We start from the raw sequence: 20,343 nt of genomic DNA, 5'->3' as shown, positions 1-20,343 counted from the left end.
GCCCTGGCCCCTGGCCTGGAATCATGTCGGATGGACAGGGTCTCTGGGCCTGGAAGACCCCCTTAGGATGACCGTGCAATGGACAGATGATCTCCTCTCGAGAACTCTCACTTCGATGGGATGCAGGCCATCTGCCTCCAGGCCCGCTAGGTTGGGTGTGGTCAGGGCAAGCATTGGGGGACACCCGGGGAGCTGACCACTCGGCTCAGACCATACTGCATGGCCCCAGGTGCAGGCTGGTGGATTCCAGTCCTGCGAGTGCCCCGCCCCCAGCATGGCCTGCAGGCCCGGCGGCCTCCCCGCTGCCCTTACCCCGGGCTGTCCCCAGCACGCTGCTGTTTGCTGGGTGCCTGGAGGCCATCTGTGGGCTGTGAGGCTGGGCAGGACCAGACCAGACCAGTCACGGGGATTGGAATCCTTTATTAACCACTGAGACGAGCCCTGTCCTCCCACCCTCTGCGGGGGGAGGGCCGCACCGGGCAAGAGGGTGGCAAGTGGCCTAGGACTCAGTCTCAAACATCTTCTTCCTGCCCTCCATGCCAGACTTCTCCTCGATGTTCTTCCGCCAGTCACCCACGTCACGCAGGTCCCGCTCCTGGGGACAGGTGCAATGGGGCTTAGGAAGGCACTGCAGGCCGCCCTTGGCCTCAGTTTCCCCCTCCCGGGGCCCAGAGCCCAGCCGTGGTGGGGGTCTGCTCAGTGGGCTGGGGAGGTGCCGCGTACCTTCTCGGTGTCCTCCTTCTTGACCTGCTTCAGGTTGGCCCTCAGGTCCATGCACACCTTGTGCTTGGAGCCCAGCAGCGCCTTGAGCATCGCGTCGGCAGACATGCGCACCCTCCTCAACGGGGGCCTCTTGAACTTGCCTCTCAGGTCGAACAGCTTCTGGTTCATGTCCTCCAGCTGCGGGGCAGAGGTTAGGGCTGGGTGGGTGGCAGTGGCTGCAGGGCCCCCTGCTGGTCCGGGGAGCCCCTCACCCGTCCACGCCCACCCCATGCCTGCTTACCTCCTTGGTGCTCTTCTGAACCCTCACTTCCATGTCATACTTCTCCTCCTCGGCTGCGTCGATCTTGGCGTGCAGCTGTTTGCAGAGCTCCTGGGGTGGGGGCAGCAGGTGGGGTGGGGCAGCTGTCCACCTGACCTCCACCTACCCTACCGGCCCTCTTGACCAAAGGGGAAACTGAGGCAACAGGCCAGAGCACCGCTCGGGGAGGGTACCTGCACTTCGGACATGGAGCCGGGCAGGTGCAGAGGCGGGCAGTGCTCAGACAGGTAGTTCTGCTTCTCAGACTCACGGCGACTCTCTTCTTTCTCCAGCTCCTGGGCGGCAATCTGGAGCATGACACTCTAGAGGGGCAGGGAGCGGGGGGCAGGCGGTGAGGGACTGTGGTGGCCCAGTCCCACTGGCACCCTGGGATGGCCCTCTCCAGGGAGCACCTACCTTCAGGTGCTGTCTCCGGGCCGTGATGGCCCTGTTGCGTTTCTGCAGGGGAGGGGGCAGGAAGCAGAGTCAGGGCTAGTTGGGGTCCCTGGCACCCCCACATCCCTCCACGCTTGCTCCACCAGGCCTGTGGACCCTGCCTGGATGCAACTGAACCGGGGTGGGGGGGTCCCAAGGCCCTGCTGGGGGACCGGGCCCAGGACACCTGTGACCAGGTGGCGGGTGAGGCTTAAAGGCTCAGGGAGGTAAAAGGAAAAGGGGCGGTACCTCAGGGGCAGGGGGAGGGGCAGGGGATCCCTGCAGGGCCCAGGAGGTGGGGGGCAGCCTCAGAAAGAAGAAGCGATTCTGGTGACCAGGCCCCAGCCCCACATCCCCTGCCCTGTGAGACGTGGGTAGCCACTTCCTGTTTCATTGAGTCTGGGTGGCTGGGTGGGGCACTCTCACGGGGGAGGGCTGGGCAGCTGCCCCTGTGCTCTAACCTATGACCTATCCCAAGTCAGGCAGGTCCCATCCCCTCTGTGTTTCATGCCTCCCCCCCCCCCAGCAGGTACTCACCTCCTCACTGTCCCGGGGAGGCAGGGGGGTTAAGGGGAGAAAAGAGACAGGTTAGGGACATAGATGGGACAGTATGATGGGGGAGTGGAGGGTGGTCAGAGCCAGCCGGGGAACTGTAGAGACCCCCGCCTGGTGGGGAGGGTGGGGACAGCAGGGGGCCCCCAGCTTTGGGCTGCACTTACTCCCCCATCCTGAAGTCCTGGGCTTAGAGCCTGTGGGAGAGAAAAGGCATGGGTGTGAGGGCCATGGCCCATCCTGCCCTGGACGCTGGTTATCCAGGTGGGGGCCACCCTGACCCCAGCCCTCTGCCTGTTGCCCTGCCCCCAGCTCTGACCTCCTTGGAGGCACCATCTTGGGATTCCCAGGGTAAGAAGAGGAGAAAGTGTTCCTAAAATGTCCCAGGCGGGGCCCGGGTTGTTGCAGCTGTCCCGGGGGGGCGGGACGGGCCAGCACAGGTGGCCACGAGAGCCTTCCCACTATTTTTAGCTCTGCTCCTTCGGCTTTGGGCCCAAGTGCATGCAAGAAAGTGCTCCCCGCTTTGGCCTGGGGTCCCTCGACCCATCAGATCTCCTCCCTGTGTCCCACCCAGAAGGGAGGGCTGGTGATCTGGAGGCTGTCCACGACCCCTGGCCACCCCCCACCCCAGCCACCTCCCAATGCATCGCCATCTGGCTCCAGGCTCCATGGAAGCCACCCCCCCTGAGAGGGCTGCTAGAGGCGGCCCCCAACCCCCAGGACCCCACCCTGGGTCGTCCTGGGAGCTAGCTCAAGGAGTGCCTGTCCTCGGCCTGGGCTGGCCGGGCTGGCCTCACCTAGTGTCTGGGCAGCAGGGCCGGGAGCGAGGTCAGGCCGGCAGCGGCAAGTTGGGCTGGTGGGCCCAGGGGGAGGGGTATAAATGGCCTCCCCAGGCTGGGCCCCTGCTCAGAAAGGGCATGGAGCCCTCCTCAGACCAATGGGGGCACAGGGGCCTCCCCACCTGCCCAGGCCGCCCGGCCCGGCCCAGCCGCGTGCTGTCGTCCCGTCCAAGAAGTCTTGGTGGGGGGGGGTGCTGAGGCTGGGCTGCTCTATTTAGAGCTCAGTGACATGTTCGAGAAGCCTCCCTTGTTCTTGCAAGGAGCCCAGGGTCAGCTGTACATGGCCTTGCTGGGCCACTGCAGGGCAAAAGCTCGAGGTCGACTGAGAGGTCACTCAGGTCCTGAGCCCGGGGCCACTCCTCAGTTTTCCCTCTGCTTCCCCGGGGGGGGGGGGGGGGGGGGGGGGGGGGGGGGGGCGGGGTGTGTGTGTGTGTGTGTGTGTGTGTGTGTGTGTGTGTGCGCGCGCGCGCGCGCTGGGAGCAGCCCCCGCAGCTCACTGCTGCCTCTTAGCCAGGCCAGGTGCCCCAGGCATGAGCCTGCCACGTCCTGTCCTTTCTCCAAGCCGGCCCCAGCTCCGGGGCAAGGCCTGAACCCCCCAAACATGGCCCGTGGCGGTGGCCAGGGCCTCCGAGTGGGGGCTGCCCTCCCCCGGCTGAGATCCGGTCCTCCTGGGAGCGGGAGGGAGGGTGCCTGGACGTGCAACCGGCCGGAACACCCTGCCCTGGGGTGGTTCCTGGCTCACTCGGAACCCGTCCTTCAACCCGGGGATGGTGGCACCACCCGCCTGGGAACCTCTCCCTGACCCGAGGGGCCTGGGGCCTGCCTGGCTGCCCGGGCAGGCCCGGCGCTGCTGCCCTTCTCACCCTGGCCCGGGCCTGCGCCCCCCGCCCGGGGCCCCCACCCAGCAGAGACATCCGGACAACCATGACTTGGCATCCTCTGAGCTGGGGGTGCGTGGCCCCAGCCCTGCCGGCCTCACGGGCCGTGGGGAGGGTCAGGGGGAGCTAAAGCCGTCCAGATGTGTGGGGATTAGAGCTGCATTCCTGGCCAGGGCTGAGCCCCCAAGGCCCGAGGTGACTTCTGAAGACATCTACTGCCCCCTGCCGTCCGCAAGAGGAGGCCTCACAGCAGCCGGCAGCCGCTGGAAGGTTTGGGGCCCTGTGGGGGCTGCAGCGGCCCCTTGGGTTGGGGTCCTTTCCCTGTACTGTCACCACCCCCAGGATACCTCCTGATTTCCCCCTGGGTCCCCGCGGGGCCGGCTGCAGCCTGCCACCCAGCACGCCGTCCCTGACCCTGCAGCCCCACTGACAAAGAGGGCTCACCACCTCTTCACACCCTCCGGTTGGTGGGGCTTGAGGGGACTCCTTCACTCCACCAAGGGGTCAGAGGATCTGTGGCTGAGGCTGGAGAGAGTCCTCCCCCCCGCAGCAATGATGACCCTCCTGCGTGTCCCTAAGGGCTCCGGAAACACAGGCAGCCACAGCAAGAGCAGGCATTTATTACAGCGGAGTGGTCCCCCGGGGCAGCCTGGACAGTACCCACACTTCAGCCCAGGGGTGCGTTCAGGAGCCGGGCAGGGGCAGGCGTAGGCGGGGTTTCAGGGCCAGGGCTCGGTCCACCTCCCCAGGGAGCTGCAGGTGGTGCCACTGGGCAACAGGCCGCCGGGCATGGGCCAGCATGTCTGCCCAGTGCTGCAGGGGCTGCCCGGAGGCCCGGGCGCCGAGCAGGACCTTGCCCACACACTCAGCCCGAAACTGTGGGCCCCGGGCCCAGACAGCCAGCACCAGATCCACGCTCTAGGCGGGGGCAGGACAGGGGGCATGCAGGAAGAGAGAGATAGCTGTCAGTTTGGCCCCAAGGGGGGGGGGGTGTCCTACACACCCCTTCCTCCAGGCAGCCCACCTGGATCTGGCTAAAGGGCACCAGGAAGGAGAAAGCTTCGTTGAAGTAAGGGGAGGCTGTGCCCTTCCTAGACGATGTCCTTCTCTTCTTCCACTTTCTCTGGTTCAGCATGAGCTGGACCTTCACGTAGGGGTCTGGGCAGGTGAAAGGGATCAGAGGTGTCCCCGGTGTGAGGGCCGAGCTCAGGGCCCCCTCTTCATGCGGGTGTGGGGGCAGGTATGGCTCTCACCTGCCAGGCCTGGGCTCAGGCCTCGGGCCTCCAGCACGACCACGGTCAGCCGGCCTGAGCTGGGCATGTACTGGAGCAAGAAGCACAGCTCCCCCCACGCCTCAGGCTGCAGGCGGTAGGAGGTTCTCAGGGCGAGGGGGGACAGTGCTCAGAGTGCCGGCGGTGAAAAGGGGTGCAGGCAGTGATAGGGATGCTCAGGGTGCAGGTGATGAGGAGGGGCTCAGGCTGTGGGAGGTGAGGGGGGCCAGGGTACAGGAGGGGAGGGGACTTGGGGTACAGACAGTAGTGGGGGGCTCTGGGTGCAGGAGGTGAGGGGCACTTGCAGTGCAGGAGGTAAGGGGGGCTCAGTCTCCCCTGAGACACACAGGCCAGGGCCAGGCCAGAGCCGGGCAGTCAGTGGCCTCACCTCCACAGTGCCCGGTGGGCCCAGCTGGTACCAGTGCTCCAGAACGTGGTGCAGGTCCACGGTGCCCAGTGGCAGGCTGAGCTCGCCCAGCGGCTCGTGGGCAGAAAACCGCTTAAAGCTCAGCACCTGCACCTGCAGGGTGGTCTGGGACAGCTCTTCCTGTGGCACCTGCGGGCAGGCTGTGAGCTGGACACCCTGTCCCCTCCACGGACCCTGGCCCAGGCTTCCCCACCGGCCCTCCCAGCCCCAGACGCACGTGGAAGCAGCAGGTCTCCTGGAACATGGGGCAGAGCGTGTCACGGTGCACCTTCGTCTCGTGCCTGTGTCCTGCCTGGGTGGAGAGGCTGACGCGAGCGTACGGATCCGCCGTGCTGCCAGGGCCCCAGGCCCTCAGGTCTGTGGCCTGCTTGAGGCCCACTCTGACCTGGGAGCCAGAAGTGGCTCAGCCCGGGGCCCTCCCCGGTCAGCCCCGCATCCAGTGCCTGCCCGGCACCCAACACCCCTCCGGACACCAGCAGACCCTCTGGGCCAGTCAAGGGGGCCCCACACCTCCTGGCTTCCGAAGTCATACTCCAGGGAGAGCTGCAGGCGCCCCCAGTGCTGGGGGCCCCCCTCCAAACTGTCCACATCCGGCTGCACCTGGAGTGTCGGTAGGGAAACATGCCCCATGCTGATGGGAGGCGCGGGCAGCAGTGCCACGTCCCCAGCTGGGCCACACAGAGACTCACATTCCCAGCTCAGGGCCTCCAGGATCTCCCCAGATCCATCTCTTGCACCACTGCCTTTCTCAAGAGCCTCCTGCAGCTTCCCATGGCCCGTGGACTGACCCCTGGGGCTGGCACTCAGGGCCTCCGAGCCTTGGTCCCACTTGCCTCCCTCTTACCTTTGCCCACCACTTCCCGACCAGAAGGTCCCTCCCTGCCTCTGCTCCTGGGCAGACCAGACCATGGCTGGGGGCTGAGCTCGCCCCCCCGACCGTCCTGGGCCAACCTGAGCCCCCGAGGCCGGTTCCTGAGCCGCCCTCTGGGACTGCCGAGCCCGGAGCTTGGCACTGGGGAGCGCCGGTGCCCAACTCCTCACCAGGTGGGCGCTGGTGGTTGTGCCTTGGGGACTGCTCAGGCCCACGGCCTCTCTGTCCCTGGGCTTCTTCCTGTGACCATGGTGACGCCGGCGGCAGCAGCAACAAATGACACAAAGGAGGCAGGAAACCGTGAGGACACCAGCAGCCACAGCGACAGCAATGAGTGCCCAGCGGGGCCCTGGCGGTGGGCGTAGAGATGGAGCTGAGATGCCTCTGTGGGCAGCAGTTGCCCCCACTGGGCCCGCCATCCCCACACCCCTCCCAGGGGGTCCCACAACTCACAGGGGAGCCCAGAGATGAGGTCCGGAATGAGCCCAGGTACAGCCGAGGTGCCCTCCGGGGCCGGGGTGCTGTGGGCACCTGGGGAGCGCCCCATCTCGCCTCCCTGCTGGCTGGGAACAGACAGACAAGGTGGCCAGCTCCCCTCTGGGGATGGCCCCTCGGTCCCCGGCCCACTGCCCCATCTGCCCAGCGACAGCGGGCCCGGGGTCTGCCCGGGCAGGGAGGCAGTGCGGGGTGGCCAGGGGCAAAGGCTCTGAGCGGAGCCAAGGGGAGGGAGGCGCTGGGCTCTGGCCAAAGTCCCGGCTTGGCTGCCACAGGCCCAGCCTCCTGGCCACCTCCCCAGCCCCCAGCCCCCAGCCCCAGCCAAGCAGGCCAGGCCTTCTCATTAGGGAGCCTCCTCTTCCAGGAAGCCCCCTCCTTCCGGGCCTCTCTCCCCCAGGCCCTGGGCCCTGCCTGGGGGCTGTCACCAGGGTCCCGACTCGTCCCGGGCCCTGACCTCAGGCCCGCCATGGTTTGTCGGTCACACGGGTGGAGTCACACAGGTGGAGCCTGTTCACACACGGCAGCCCCTGGCCCGGGAATGACAGGGGAGCGTGGAGATGGGGGTTCTAAGGGGCCAGGGGCTCTGCTGGGGTCATAGGGGCACGTAGGGGGAAGAGTGGGGGTGGGCTGCTGGGGAGAGCTTGTCCAAGCAAGCCTGGGCTGAAGATGCTTCCCCGGCACGGGCGCCGCGCCAGCAGCGCCTGGGGAGCAGGGTGAGGTGGGGGCAGGTGGGGACAGGGTGAAGCTGGGAGAGGCCAGAACATTCCTTGCAAACTGACTCAGCAGCCTGCTGCCCAGACCTGCCCACCTGCCGACCTGCCACCCTTCTTGCTGGTGGGAAGGAAGGCGGGCCTGGTGCAGCCTACCTGCCTGGGGCCCGGGGCGGGAGCACACCTGGCCAGGCTGGCTGCTCCCACCCACAGCAGGGACTTGGGATTCTGAGCAGGGGGCTGGATGCCACAGTGGGGGTGTGCTGGGACCCCAGAACCACGGGAACAGGACCCCCCCATCCCCAAGGCTCAGCTCCTCCTGGCCTCCCCTCCTCTGGGGAGCACGGAGAGCCAAGGTCACAGTTCCTCCTACTGGGGGCTCCTCCTCTTCATCCACAAGAGCCTGCTACCCCTCAACTCCCTCCAGGAATAATGGGGTATTGGGTCTGCACCCCACATGGGGAGAGAAAGGCTGGGCCAACGGCAGTTCGTTGGAGGAGCTTTAGCTCAGAGAATGCCCAGGAGTCCTGCTCCCAGGCCCGGCTCTATCACCCCTCGGAGGGCTGTGTGCACATCCTCCCCGTGGGGTCTTTGGCCCAAAGGTGACAGCCAGGAGAGGAGCAGGAGGCCAGGGAGCCACAGCCCCAGGAAGAGATGTCAAGGCCCCGCATGCAGGAGGAAAGCGCCCTCAGAGACAAGGCCCAGGCCTGGTGTAATGCCCACCGTCGCTGTCTTGAAATTCGAACCATTTTAAACAAAAGACTGCACGTCTTCTGTGCGGGCTCTGCAAACGATGGAGCCCATGCCGCTTGGGTTTCCTTTGGGTGAGCCCCTGCCCGGTGCAGGTGTTCAGGGACACCCACAGGCCGCCGCCTCTATGCCCCCGTCCTCAGAAGGACACTCAGGTCTGCTCAGCATCCTGTGGCGGCAGGTGGAGGGCCCCGGGGGGCAGCGGGTGGCCGGGGGGCGGTGGGGGGGAGGCTCGTGGGAGTCCTGCAGGGTCCCTGCAGCAGGACGCTGGAGGCCAGATTCAGAGCCCCCAGCTCCCACGTGGAAGTTACAAGCAACCTTGACTTTCTGAAACGTCAGAGCCCGTGTGTATTCTGGAATTAAAATAGCTTCACTGGAGACTTTTACAGTTGAGAATTCCAGGTACGACGTCAGCACAGAATCTGTGTGTGTGCGTGCATGCGTGTGCATACCTGTCCATACTGTGGATGGGCACGCGTATGTGCACAGGCGAGGGTGCCTGTGCCTGTGTGTGCCTCTCCCCTGCCCCTGGGTGGCAGCCTGGGCAGGCACTGACTCACGGAGATTTGGTGCTGCAGGCCTGCCGGGATTCCTGGGCCATCCCAGTGAAGGGGGACCCAGGACATGCCTGAGAGCAGGCCCCGAGGGCCCCAGGATGCTGAGAGTGCTGCCCACAAGCGCCGCGGGAACCCAAAGCCTGGGGACGAGGCACAGGGTCCCTCAGGACCGCCAGGTCCCCATGGTGGTGAAGGTTCAGGCAGACACGCTGCCACCAGGTGGCGCCCATGGCTCCGCTGGGCCCAGGCCGCAGGTGGCTCCCCGGATCGCTCCAGGAATGGGGAACCAGCAGGCAGATAGCCCCGGGGCGGCTCTCGGGGGCCCTGTGCCCACTGCCCGGTCTCCTGCAGCAGTGGCTGAGCGGCTCTCCCGGTCTGCGGCTGCCTGGGGTGGCGGGGTGTGGGGGTGGGGGCAGGAACCATCCTGCCCACAGCTTCCCGGGGCCACCTCAGCTCCAATTTCTGTGGCCCCGCGGGGACATCCCTCTAGCACCAAGGATCTTTGTCCCAGGAAAGAGAGCCGGCGTCCCTCATCAGGGGACTCCCTGCCCCAGACACCTGCCGCAGGGCGCTCCCTCCTGCCACTGTGCAGATGCAGCCATGTGGCTCCTGCGGGGCAGCGCGGCCTCCCGGCCACCTCCCTGCACCGACCCCACTGATCTTGCTGTAACGGTCCCTCCCTCCCATCCCCATCCTACTCACCCTTCAAGGCCTCCGTGAGCCCACCTCCTCCAGGAAGCCCTCCAGGTCACTCCTTGCCCTCCAACGCAACCTACCGGGTGGTTTGTGCTAGACTCCCCCCACCCCGGCCTCTCCCACTCAGGAACCCCGGTTCTCCCAGGCTGAGGGGCTCCATGTCAGCTAGGGGCCTGGCACCCTTGAAAGCCAAGCCAACCGCTCCCTTTCATCTTCTGTCTAACTAGACTCGATTGTACTATGGGAGTGAGTTTCTGTGGGTCCTTCTCCCGGAGAAGAGCAGAGCTCCCCCAGGGGTTGGGGTGGGAGCCCCCCAGGTGTAGCACACTCTCACCTGCCACCTGCACTTCCTGCAGCCAGCCGGGCCTCCAGGCCTTTCTGTCTACCCCGGGCATGCGAGGGCTGCACTCAGGAGCGGCGGCCAGGCCTCCAGTGAATGAGAGAGTCTTGAATGGGGGGCGGGGGTGAGAGGCAGGGCTTCGGGGAGCCCCACCTCAGCGCCAGAGCTGCTGGCCCTCAGAAACCAGGGAAGTCCCGTGGGAGGAGGGTCCCTTCTGAGACCCGGACACAGGCGTCCAGGCTCCGGGACCTCCAGGGGCACCTCCAGGGACCCTGGGGTCCCTTGGGTCATCCCAGAGGCCTCACAGAGGGCGTTATGGCCTATTTGGGCTGGACACTGGGAGGGGTGGCGGGAGGAAGTTCAGGCTGGACTTGGGTTGAAAAGGTTCTACACCCCAAGGGGCGTGCACTGAGTCACCAGGACTGGGTTTGGAGGAGCATAGCTTTCCAGTGCTGCTGGAACCAAGCACACGGACGGGACGTGGCCGGACGGGACGTGGGCTGTGTGTGCTGGGCAGGGCTGGCCGGGCGGTGCGTCACCAGGCGACTATCTGAGCCTGCCTGGCTCCGCCAGTGCCCAGGCTTCTGGAGGTCACTCCATCCCTGCCTCTGCCTCTGGCCGGCTGGCCCCATCCCCAGAGGTCTCGGTTCCTGTTGGGCCAGCAGGCCTGGAGACCTTGCCCACCTCCCCCTGCGCCTCTTGCTTTGGAGGACCCAGCCGGGCCTGTGATCTCAGCCTCTGCTCCACTCTGGCCGGTTCGTCGGGTCTGGTCACTCCAGCTCAGCTCCCTCCCTGGGCCCAGCCCAGGGTGGCCCTCCCTGGCCAGGGTGTCTCTCTGAACCCATTCCTGCTGCGGCCAGACACGGAGCTGGTTAATGCTTAACAGGACAGCGGGTGACACCGGGCCGCCAGCCGGGCTAGTTGAGCAGGACTTCCGGGAGGGGACACAGCAGGTGGGAAGCAGGCGTGCCTGGCCCCGTGTGGCTCTGGGGACACGTCCCCTTGTATGGGGCTCGGCTCTTTCTCCGAGTCCTACCCAGGGACAAGGATTTGGGAGAAGCGGCCAACATCTTGGGGACCAGGAGCCGGACGTTGGGGGGCAGGCGGGCACCCGTGCTTTGGGGGGCAGAGGCAGCGCGGGCCACACGTGCTGTGGGGCCGTGGTGTGCACTGAGCCCATGTGCCCCGCGCGGCTCTCCCCAGCCCCACTGTACCGTCTTTGTGCCTTTCCCAGGATACGGGCGCCTCCATGGCGAGACGGGCGTCTGAGGTTCCAGGGCAGGAAGGGGAAAACCAAACAGAACTGGCAGCCCCCGGCCAGCCCCGCGGCCCCCGAGACGGCGGCTTGGCAGCCAGCAGCCACACGGAGGCCCTGGCGGGGCTCCTGGACGGGGGTGCTTCCTTTGAGGTTGCCTGGGGAATGTTTGAGGTTGGAACTCATGGCAAACGCTGGCTCGGGGTAGCCGGGAGCTGCTGGCACAGAACCGTGAGACGTGCCAGGACAGCACGTGTGCACCCTGCCCGCGCTGACCCCGGCGGCTGTACCCCCACTCTGCCCAGCCCTGGGGTGCTCCACTTGCCACGGCCCTGTGCGGCGTGGGGTCCCCCGCGGCTCTCAGCCTGCGTGTGCCCTGGTGCTCTGGGTCAGGCTCTCCATGCCCTCTTCCTCCGGGGAGCCGGGACCCCATCATCTGAGTCTCCGGGAGCCTGTGCCCCACTCGGCCCCAAGTCCCTGAACACCCGCTCTGAGGTGCGAGTTCCTAGAGCTTCCTCACTCCCTCTGGGGGTCCCTGTGCCTTCTGTAAGCCTGGGTTCCTGGGGGACACGAACCCTGCTCTGCAGAGTATCTGGGAGTTGACTCCCTGCTCGCCAGGAAATTGACGGGACGCCTCCCTCGTCGTCCGACCACATGGGCAGAGCATGGAATCCATCTACCAAAGCCCCGTGTCGAACACTGGGATCCTCTGCGACCCAGGCATCAGTGCCCTCCGGGGACCACTGGCACCCCTCCCCACAGACTGCCTCTCCCACGGGTTCCAGGACTGTGGTGGCCAGGGCCGGCTCCCCCACGGCTTCAGCTAGGCCCCCTTCACTGGCTCACTGGGGGGCACCCTTCATGAGAGCAAATCCCTGGGGACACAACCGACCACCTTGGCTTCTGGCTGCCTCCTCCCCTCCTACCCAAGGTCTGGGCACGGGGACTCTCCGTTCTGCGGTCACCCGTACCCACCCGTGCGCCCCTTGGGTGCCTGAATCCCCTGCTGACGCATCTCCCGTAGGCCCGAGTGCCGGGCAGGCCTGGTGGCCTCGTTGCTGTGGTTTGGACGCCTTCTGCTCCTTCCACCCCTGCCTCTGCATATCACCCTTGTCTCTGGCTATGTGCGCTATTCATCCGTGTGCTGGGCCGTCTGCCTGCCCTGCTGCCCGAGTGTCTGGGACGCCCCCTCCTAGGCCTCCCAGGAGCTGCACCTCCACTCAACACGCCTGGGGTCCTGAACCCCCTTAGCCTACCTATGGAGTCCCCTACCCCATTGCACAGTGTGTATGGGTTCTGAAGCCCACCAGTCTGAAAGCCTGGGTCCCATACCCCATTAGCTACAGTATAGGGGTCCTGTACCCCATTAGCCTGAGTGGGTCCTGAAGCCCTTCAGTTGGAGCCTCTGGGTTCCCATGTCCTCCCCCCGACCTCCGCAGGCTGAAGAGCTGAGCTGCCCACACCCCAAGCTTTAGTGTCCATGGTCTGGTTGCCTGTCATCTCGTGGACTCTGTTTTGAGGCTCTGGGGTCTGTACCCTGTTCCCTGGACATCGGGGTGACTTCTGTGCCATCCAGCCCTCTCAGCCTGTCCGAGCTGGATGGTGTACCCCATCAGTCTGGGAAAATATGGGCCGGGAACCCCACTAGTCCTGCATCTGGGTGCCTCTGGACCCCAGCCACATAACACCCGGCTTGTGAGCGTGGGGTTCTGGGAGGTGGTGGTCTCCTGCTCTCCTGTCTGAGGGCCTGGCTGCCCAGGCTGGGTCACCTTGGCAGCTGGGTAGGCTGGCATCCCACCACCTGAGCTCCGTGTGGCTCTGGGTAACCGCACATCTCAGCAGCCTGCTCTCCCGAATGGACAGGAACTGGGTACCTACTGCTCTAAATTTTGAGATTCCACTACCTGCCTCTGAATAGGGGTCTGGGCCTCCATTCCCAGGTCCTCCCAATCTGGCTGCATCGCTTGCCTGAAGGCTCGGGCCCTGGGACCCATTGTTCTGAGGCTCTGAGTGTCCGGGCAGCCCTACCCTGCTCCTCCCAGCTCCTCAGTGACAGGACTTCAACCGTCACCCAGACAGAGCTCTGACCCCCATTTCCAGGGCCTCCGGGCCGGCCTCCCCCAGTCGCTGAGCATTCCCAGGGTGCCAGCTCCTAAGCTCTCTTCTCCAGCTGCCTGAACCCCAAAGTCACCAGAGTCCCAGGCTGCCTAGCGCCCACCCACCCACCTGCCTCTCACATAGGCCCACTCTCAGGGTCCCAGGCCCTGTGTGTGGACACCTGCTGCCCATGCATGGGTGTCTGGCACATGGGAGCCCATTCAGGCTCGTGCTGGCATCTCGGTGTCGAGCTCCTGTGCAGCTCTAGGCAGGCGACTCTGCTGTCAGAACATTTGGGAGGCTCTGTCCGAAGCCTTCACACGTCCTGGGACATCTGAGGGACACGACCTCCCACCCCGTGGAAGGGTCTGGGTCCTGGCACCCCTGATCATGCACAGTGGATGCCCAGCACCCTGTGTATGTGAGAACTGGAGACTTGCCCTTTGACTGTGGTGTGTGAGCTCTGCAGCTTGCACCCCCTCCTGAGTCACACTCATGACTCTGGATTTTGGGGTGCCCTGTTCCCCTCTCACCAAGGCTTTCAGCAGCATGTACCCTCCGCGGCCTACACCCCATACCTCACGTAGGCCCGTGTTCCCGGGTCCTGGGCCCCACCAGCCAGTTCCAAGTTCTACTGCGTCTTTGGACGCCCGGGGCCCATTCATGGGTGTCCGGCCTGTGTGAGCCCATTCATCTTGTCCCAGCGCCTCTGTGCCCTATTCATGCGTGGCTCTGGGCAGGCTGCACCCCGTCCGCCCACGTCTCAAAGACAGTCTGTGCTTTGTCGCCCCAGTTCCAGGAACAGCTGCCGCGCAGCCAGCAGGCACATTCCGGGGTTTGGCCGAGGGCCAATGCAAACCCTGGTAATGCTGGCACCGGCAGCAAGCGGGGGCAGGGGCGAGGAATGACCGTAGGGAGGGGAGAGCGGGGACCCTCGGTTTGGGAGCCCTCGATCAAAGCCTTCCGTACATGGTGCATGTCCTGGACAGGCTGCCAGCAGGAGTGGCCGTGCGCACGTTCCAGACCCCTCTGCCGAGCCCGCCGTTTCCTGCCGGGAAGGGTGGGGGCGACCTGGCTGCAAGACATGTCCACCTCAGCTCGGGGCAGGGTTGGGGGTCCCGGGCCAGGGGTGGGGGCCGAGGCTGCTTGCAGGGGTTGCCATCTCTGGAGGCAGCAGACCCCGACCCCGGTCGGCTGCCTCCCTATTTGGGAGCTGTGGGGCCCATGGGGAGACGGGCCCTTTTCTCCGGTGCCCCCCCCTTCCACCGTCGGGCTCCCTGCAGCTGACCTAGCACTATCTCCGTTGTCTCCCTGCTTGTGTCAGGAGTAGGAAAGGAGTGTGCCCGTGATCTCTTCTTGCCGAGGGGGTTCCTGGGTGTCAGACAGTTGTCCCAGCTTCCCAGGGGTCCCTGTGCGAGCCAGGACCCAGAGACGCCCCCTGGTTGGGTCTGCGAGGGGAGCACAGATCTATGTTTTCTGGGTGTGAGAAGAGTCGGTCCAGGCTTTCTGATTCGGGTTCCCTGGGTCGGGGTAGGACTGGTTTGTATCCTCTGGGCATCTCTGGGTGTGCTCCTCCTGGGGATGCCTCTCTTAGCACTTAACACCGGGTTGGAGTGTCCTGGCTCTTCCACACTGTCCTCCCCTCCGTCCCTCACTCCCTGTGGGCCCTGGTCCTGCCCCTACCCACTCCAGCCCAGCTCAGGCATGGCCGCTGGCCCGGTCCCCACCACCACTGCCACCCCCCAGCCTTCCCCGGAGATGTGGCAGGCCCACCTGGGTTTCCGGCAGATGCACAGGACCCTGCTCTCAAGCAGATGTGGGGAGGTGGCAGGGGGACCCCAGGATGTGGGGACCCAAGCCCAGGGGGCAGTGCGGGCCATGGGCTGAGGCTGATGGGGCCCTGGGAGGGCTTATAGACAGGTCTGCAGCAGGTGTACCCCCTTCCTATTCACCTCTCAGGTTCCTGAGCTGCAGGTGGGACAGTGAGCGGGGCACACCGAGCCTGCGGTGGCTACATACCTCACCACTCACAGAAACCCCACGGTCCATGCACAGACCATGGACAAGGGCAGTGACGCCTCATAACAGAGACCCGGGAGCCAGTGGTCCCTACACAGCCGTGTTCTGGGCCTGCAGGGCCTTCGGGGTGTCCGCAAGGTGTGTTGGGTGCTCCCCAGCCTCCCTCCCAGCACACGGCTGGCGCTCCACGGGTGATTGTAGGGAGGCCTGGTTGGCCCAGGACCCTCCCCACAGGTCCCCAGGGCTGCCATCGCCGGTGGCCTGAGGCCCCTGGAGCGCGCAGGCCCTCGGAGCCCCTTCCCCGGGTGGCAGGGTGGCGGGGTGGCCGGCCGGGCCGGATCAGTAAGGTTCCAAGCTCCCCCTGCTGTCCGCAGGCCGCTCCTGGAGGCCTGACCTCCCGCTTCCCGCCCGACCCCGTGCTCCCTCCCTGCCGCCCGGCCTGGCTCCGCCCGCTGCCCAGCCCCGCGGCCGCCCTGGCAGGCGTGTGGGCGCCCCCTTCCGTACGCACGTCTCTGCGGGCCCCTTCTGCCGGCAGCGGCCAGACCCTCCTCCCAGAGGCCGCCCCGGACCCCGAGCGGCCAGAAGTCTCATCCTGGGCCCCCTCCCCACAGAGTTCCCATTTGGGGACCCTCTTCCTGGATATCAGCCCTCCCGGGGGGCCCTGCTCTAAGCAGAAGCCTCTGACCGGAGGCCTGCCCAAGCAGCCCTCCACCCTGGGACCCCTCCTGCCCCCAAACAAGCTCAGGGCCCTGCTGGCGGGGACCCTGGAGAGTCGGGTCATCGCCAAAAGAGGTTTGACTTCCAGATCTCAGGCCTCCCTTCCAGCCCCCCAGCCAGAGGGCCACCTGATGTCCGAGACGTGGAGGCATCAAAGGCGAGGGATGGAGGCACCATGTGGCTGGGAGGGAGGGAGAGAGGAACCAGAAGGGCACAGGGTCGCTACCCAGCACCCAGGCCCTGGGACCAGCTGAGACGATGGGGTGGAGGAGTGGCTCCTCGGGGGCAGGTGAGGTCACGAAATGGGGAGTGGCCTGCGGCAGAGGAGCAGCTGGGACGAGGGGAAGAATCTCCAGCCCCCGGCCCACAGGCCCACTGGCCCACGGGATGGTACAGAGGGGCCTCCCCTCCCTTGGTTGTGAGGTGCCACCCTGCACCCAGCCGGGGCCTCAGAACCTGCAGGCTGCTCTCAGGAAGCACAGATGACTCCCCTGGCCTCTGCACCAGGAGATCTGATGCTCAGAAGGCCACGCCGGGTGCCCCCCAGGCTACCCCATAGACAACTCGTCCTGCCCTCACATGGACTCAGACACATGAGCCTGCTCTGGGGGCAGGAGTCCTGGTCCCACAAAGACCCCAGGCTCATGCACACCCCACTGCCTAGCCGGATGGTCACACACAGACTCCTGCAGGCACTGCCCTGGCCCTTGGGCAGATGGCCCTCCAGCCAGGGCATGATTGGGCACTGGCTTGGTGGCCCCGTGTTCTCTGGCTGCCTCTACCACTGCTTCTAACCGCTGGACCACAGGCCTGGCCCCCAGGGAGGCACACAGGGTCTCAAGGGGGAGGCACCCGGCCCAGAACCAGCCTTGTCCAGTGGGATGGGGGAGAGGCCTCTGCTGCCCAGCCAGTCCCCAGCCCTGCCTTCTTCTCTCTGACCCACGAGCACCATGGCTCGTGGCTACATCTACAGGTGGAGAGCCCACCCTGGCCCCAGTCTGTGCTTCCAGCTCTTTTGCCAGCCTCCCAGTCCAACCTCCAGCCTCCAGCAACCCCCTGGGCCTCCCCGTCCTTGTGGCCCTCCTCGGCACTGGACCTGGCCAGGGGCAAGAGACCTCTCCACTGACCCTGACCTTGGAAAAAGGAGCTCCCAGGGTCCAAGCAGGCCCACCCCACAGAGCAGCCCCTCGACTCCTGCAACTGGGAGTCGGGGCACGGAGCCCAGGCCCACACTGCGGCAGATCAGGGGTGCAGACAGCTCCTGGGCAGGGGTCCTTGTTCTCAGGATACTCTGAGACCTAAAGGACTGCGGGGGAAGGAGACGGGGATGGGAAGGGTGGGGGCTGCAGGCTGAAGGAGTAGCAGGTGTTCAGCACAGAGGCAGCAGCACAGGCCCATAGACCTGCCTCTGGCCGTGGGAGCCCCAGGGATCCAGCGGCACGGCCCCTTCTGCACCAGGAGCCCCTGACAGGTGCCCAGCTGCCCTCCCGTTTACCCCTCTGCTCAGCCCTGAGCTGGCTTTGCACCAAGATGGCACAGGATTTGCTCCACCCAAGTGAGCAAAGGGCTAGTTCCTGCTGTGGAAGCACCAGCCTGCTGTGGCTACAGGTTGGGGATACTGTGTGTCCCAGGACAGGGACCCTGGAGGGCTGGGGCCTGCCCTGGAAGGGATGTCCTCAGACCCCAATGACCATGCCTTCCTGTCCTCCCTTCACCCATCCATCCCCTCTTGCCCTTCCCCCCACATCCTACTCCCTGCAGTCTTGACCCAGGCTCACAAGAACCCAGCTCCTGAAGCCAAAGAAGTTCTGGAAACACAAATCTAGAGGATGAGCCAGGGTGGACATGCCTGAGGTCAGCTCGGGAGTGAAGCATAAGTGGTGGTGCCCAAGGACTCTGCTGGTCTCAAGGTCCCCAAGAAAGGGACATGCAGTTCTCCCAGGAGCTTTGGGCCATGTGGATTGGGGGCTCCTGAAGCCATTCCCCAAGACCTTACTGGGGGAAGATGCAAGGGGCCTCATGTGCTGGAGGGACCAGACACTGGGGGCACACTCAGGCCACCCCAGTGGCAGGACTCATCAAGATGCTGCAGAGCTCCGAGGCCCCTGGACGTCTCTCCACGCTGGTGAGTGGGGTCAGGCCTGAGGGCCAACCAGAGGATGTGGGAGCTCCACTGACCAGCCCGAGGCCCTGGCCTGCTCAGCAAGAGAGAAGGCAGGGGTGGCCACGGGATGGGGGCCCATGGGCCACAGCAGCTCCACCCACTGCTCAGGCTCTAACCTGAGCGGGGCCAGGGTCCTGTACCTAAGGGGACCCAGGTGGGACATAACAGGGTCCCACAGTGTCCAGGCCAGGCTCTGGAATAGCAGAGGATGCCAGAGGCCAGGACCCTGGTGCCTGAGCCTGCCTCTGACCCCAGTACCGGGCAGAGCAGCACCCACCGCAGGGGCCTGCAGGCCAATGAGGGAAATAGAGGCGAACTGCACAGCCTCTGTGATGGTCACTGACTCGTCCTCATCTGCAGGGTCTGCTGCTGGAGTTGTGGGGCCCACTCTCACCCCCTCTCTGGGGCTCCTGGGTCCCAGGGTGTCTGTGGTGGGCTTCAGGACCCCGTGGACATCCCTGGGAATGGGAACCATGTCCCTTGGGGCCACATGGGGAAAAGGGGTCCCTGAGACACATGCTGGCCCCCCCTCACAAACACTTAGTGGTCCAGGAGAGCTCCCGGCCACCCTGCCTGGGCCCGGCCCCCACGCAGATCCTTGCTCCCCTTGAATCCTTCTAATGGGATGGGCCCAACTCCCCCAAAACTGCCAGGCCCTCTTCCCCTCGTCCTGCCCGTTCAGACAGTGCATTGCAGCTGGAGAATCCTGCACACAGACCAGAGTGCTGACAACATTAGGATCCCAACCCAGATTCGGTCACTGTCAACCAGCAGCCCCTCGATTCACTGTCCAGATGAATTTCAAGCAAGACCCAGACACACATCATTCGGCCACAGGCCCTCCGCTCTCCATGGCAGTGCCTCCCCTCCCACCATCACATCTGGAAGGTACTCTGGTCATCCTTGTAGGTCCTCACATTTTCCCATGTGCCTCACAAATGGGTTTGGGGTGACTTCTTCACATCTAGATCCCACAGAACTCATGTCCTACCATGTCTCTGGGGCCCCCTGTTATTAGTAAGTCCCCCGTACAGTTCTCATCATTGAGTTTTTGAAGGAAGAAGTTTATGTGTCTTACGGGGTTTCCACCATCCCAGATATTATGGATGTTGTTTCCACACTCTGCATTTCTCATTAGACCTGATTGATTTGAGGTCAAGTTTTTCAGCAAGACTGCCTCAGAGGTGGAAGGCACATGAGGGCTGGTGTGTCCCTCTCCACTGTCAGTGGGCGGGGTGTGGCCAGCTGGAGCCACCTGCCATCAGGTTCCCCATCTACAGTTGTCAAGGTTTTAGCAGCTTCTAGTGAAACTTTGGGACACTTGCTGACACTTGGCCAGCAAGCCACAGCAGCCATAGACCAAATCCTGCTCACCACTGTTTTGTAAATAAAGTTTTATTGGAACATGGCCTCACACATTTGTTCACATACCATCTATGGCTTCCTTCGTGGTACAATGGCAGCAGTGGGCTGGGTCCTAAGATCCCCCCTCACCCCACAGCTCCACTGTCCAGATTTCTGGCCCTAATTCCCAGAAGTTGAATACAAAAAAAAAAATCACTCTTGTGCTTCTGTTATTTGGCGAAAAGGGTTTTGCAACTATAATTAGGCCGATCAGTGTGACTTAAAAATAGAGATTCTTCAGGTGGGCTCAATCTAATCACACAAGGCCTTTAAAAGCAGAGTTGTTCTTTAGCTGGTGTCAGAAAAGGGCATCAGAGCAGTTCTCAGGGAGACTTGACATGGGGTAGGAGGCTTCCCCAAGACTGAGTGATGCCCCTGCTCACAGCCAGCCGGCACACGGCACTCGGCACCCTGCGTCCTGCACCTACAAAGGGCCAAATGCTGCCGACAGCCCGACTGGGCTCAGAATAGGTTCTGACCTTGCTTCCCACCTATGAGGCCCTAAAACAGAAAGTCCATCAGAACCACCTGGACATGTGTCCTTCAGGATGAGGCCGTGTCAGCTGTAGGGCCACTTGCTTTGCGGGCATGGGGAGTGAATGCAGAGCTGGCTCTGAGCAGCCAGGGCCTGCAGAGCCCAAGACATTGACTCTCCAGCTCATTATAGAGCAAACGTGTCCCAGATGGCAGCTTCTCTGCCTTGGCTTTCCTGGTATTTCCTATGTGGTGTAAGGAATTACCACAGACATAGTGGCTCCACTGAGACAGCACCCTGATGCTGTCCTCCCATAGCCTTCATGGGTCGGCAGGCCCAGCATGCCTTGCTGGGCTCTCTGCAGGCAGGC

At 64.6% G+C, this 20,343-nt stretch overlaps 2 protein-coding genes across 10 annotated transcripts; both read right to left on the bottom strand.

Moving 5' to 3' along the window:
- Window positions 1-400: 400 nt before the first annotated feature.
- TNNI2 (troponin I2, fast skeletal type) lies at window positions 401-2,917 on the bottom strand. Of its 2 annotated transcripts, none has more exons than XM_038562489.1 (8): window positions 2,806-2,917; window positions 2,176-2,205; window positions 1,994-2,000; window positions 1,439-1,480; window positions 1,216-1,344; window positions 1,004-1,093; window positions 724-900; window positions 401-595 (listed from the first exon to the last, which is right to left on the bottom strand). In XM_038562489.1, exons 2-8 carry the CDS (start codon window positions 2,181-2,183, stop codon window positions 500-502), a joined length of 549 nt encoding a protein of 182 aa, XP_038418417.1. In that variant the 5' UTR covers window positions 2,184-2,205; window positions 2,806-2,917; the 3' UTR covers window positions 401-499. The 2 variants fall into 2 exon arrangements, with proteins under 2 accessions (XP_038418417.1, XP_038418418.1); XM_038562490.1 differs by lacking the exon at window positions 2,806-2,917 and adding an exon at window positions 2,328-2,361 and having other exon boundaries at window positions 407-595.
- Window positions 2,918-4,323: 1,406 nt separating this feature from the next.
- SYT8 (synaptotagmin 8) lies at window positions 4,324-13,943 on the bottom strand. Of its 8 annotated transcripts, none has more exons than XM_038563562.1 (10): window positions 9,837-10,209; window positions 9,509-9,578; window positions 6,748-6,857; window positions 6,465-6,643; window positions 5,934-6,023; window positions 5,641-5,715; window positions 5,385-5,552; window positions 4,979-5,084; window positions 4,750-4,883; window positions 4,324-4,643 (listed from the first exon to the last, which is right to left on the bottom strand). In XM_038563562.1, exons 1-10 carry the CDS (start codon window positions 9,895-9,897, stop codon window positions 4,410-4,412), a joined length of 1,227 nt encoding a protein of 408 aa, XP_038419490.1. In that variant the 5' UTR covers window positions 9,898-10,209; the 3' UTR covers window positions 4,324-4,409. The 8 variants fall into 8 exon arrangements, with proteins under 8 accessions (XP_038419490.1, XP_038419488.1, XP_038419489.1 ...); XM_038563560.1 differs by having other exon boundaries at window positions 5,641-5,808; window positions 9,837-10,205; XM_038563561.1 differs by lacking the exons at window positions 9,509-9,578; window positions 9,837-10,209 and adding an exon at window positions 13,773-13,943 and having other exon boundaries at window positions 5,641-5,808; window positions 6,748-6,853.
- Between the last annotated feature and the right edge of the window lie 6,400 nt (window positions 13,944-20,343).

The sequence above is a fragment of the Canis lupus genome, chromosome 18 (assembly GCF_011100685.1).
Source record: "Canis lupus familiaris isolate Mischka breed German Shepherd chromosome 18, alternate assembly UU_Cfam_GSD_1.0, whole genome shotgun sequence".
Taxonomy (NCBI): domain Eukaryota; kingdom Metazoa; phylum Chordata; class Mammalia; order Carnivora; family Canidae; genus Canis; species Canis lupus.
This window is presented reverse-complemented; position numbering and strand designations above follow the sequence as displayed.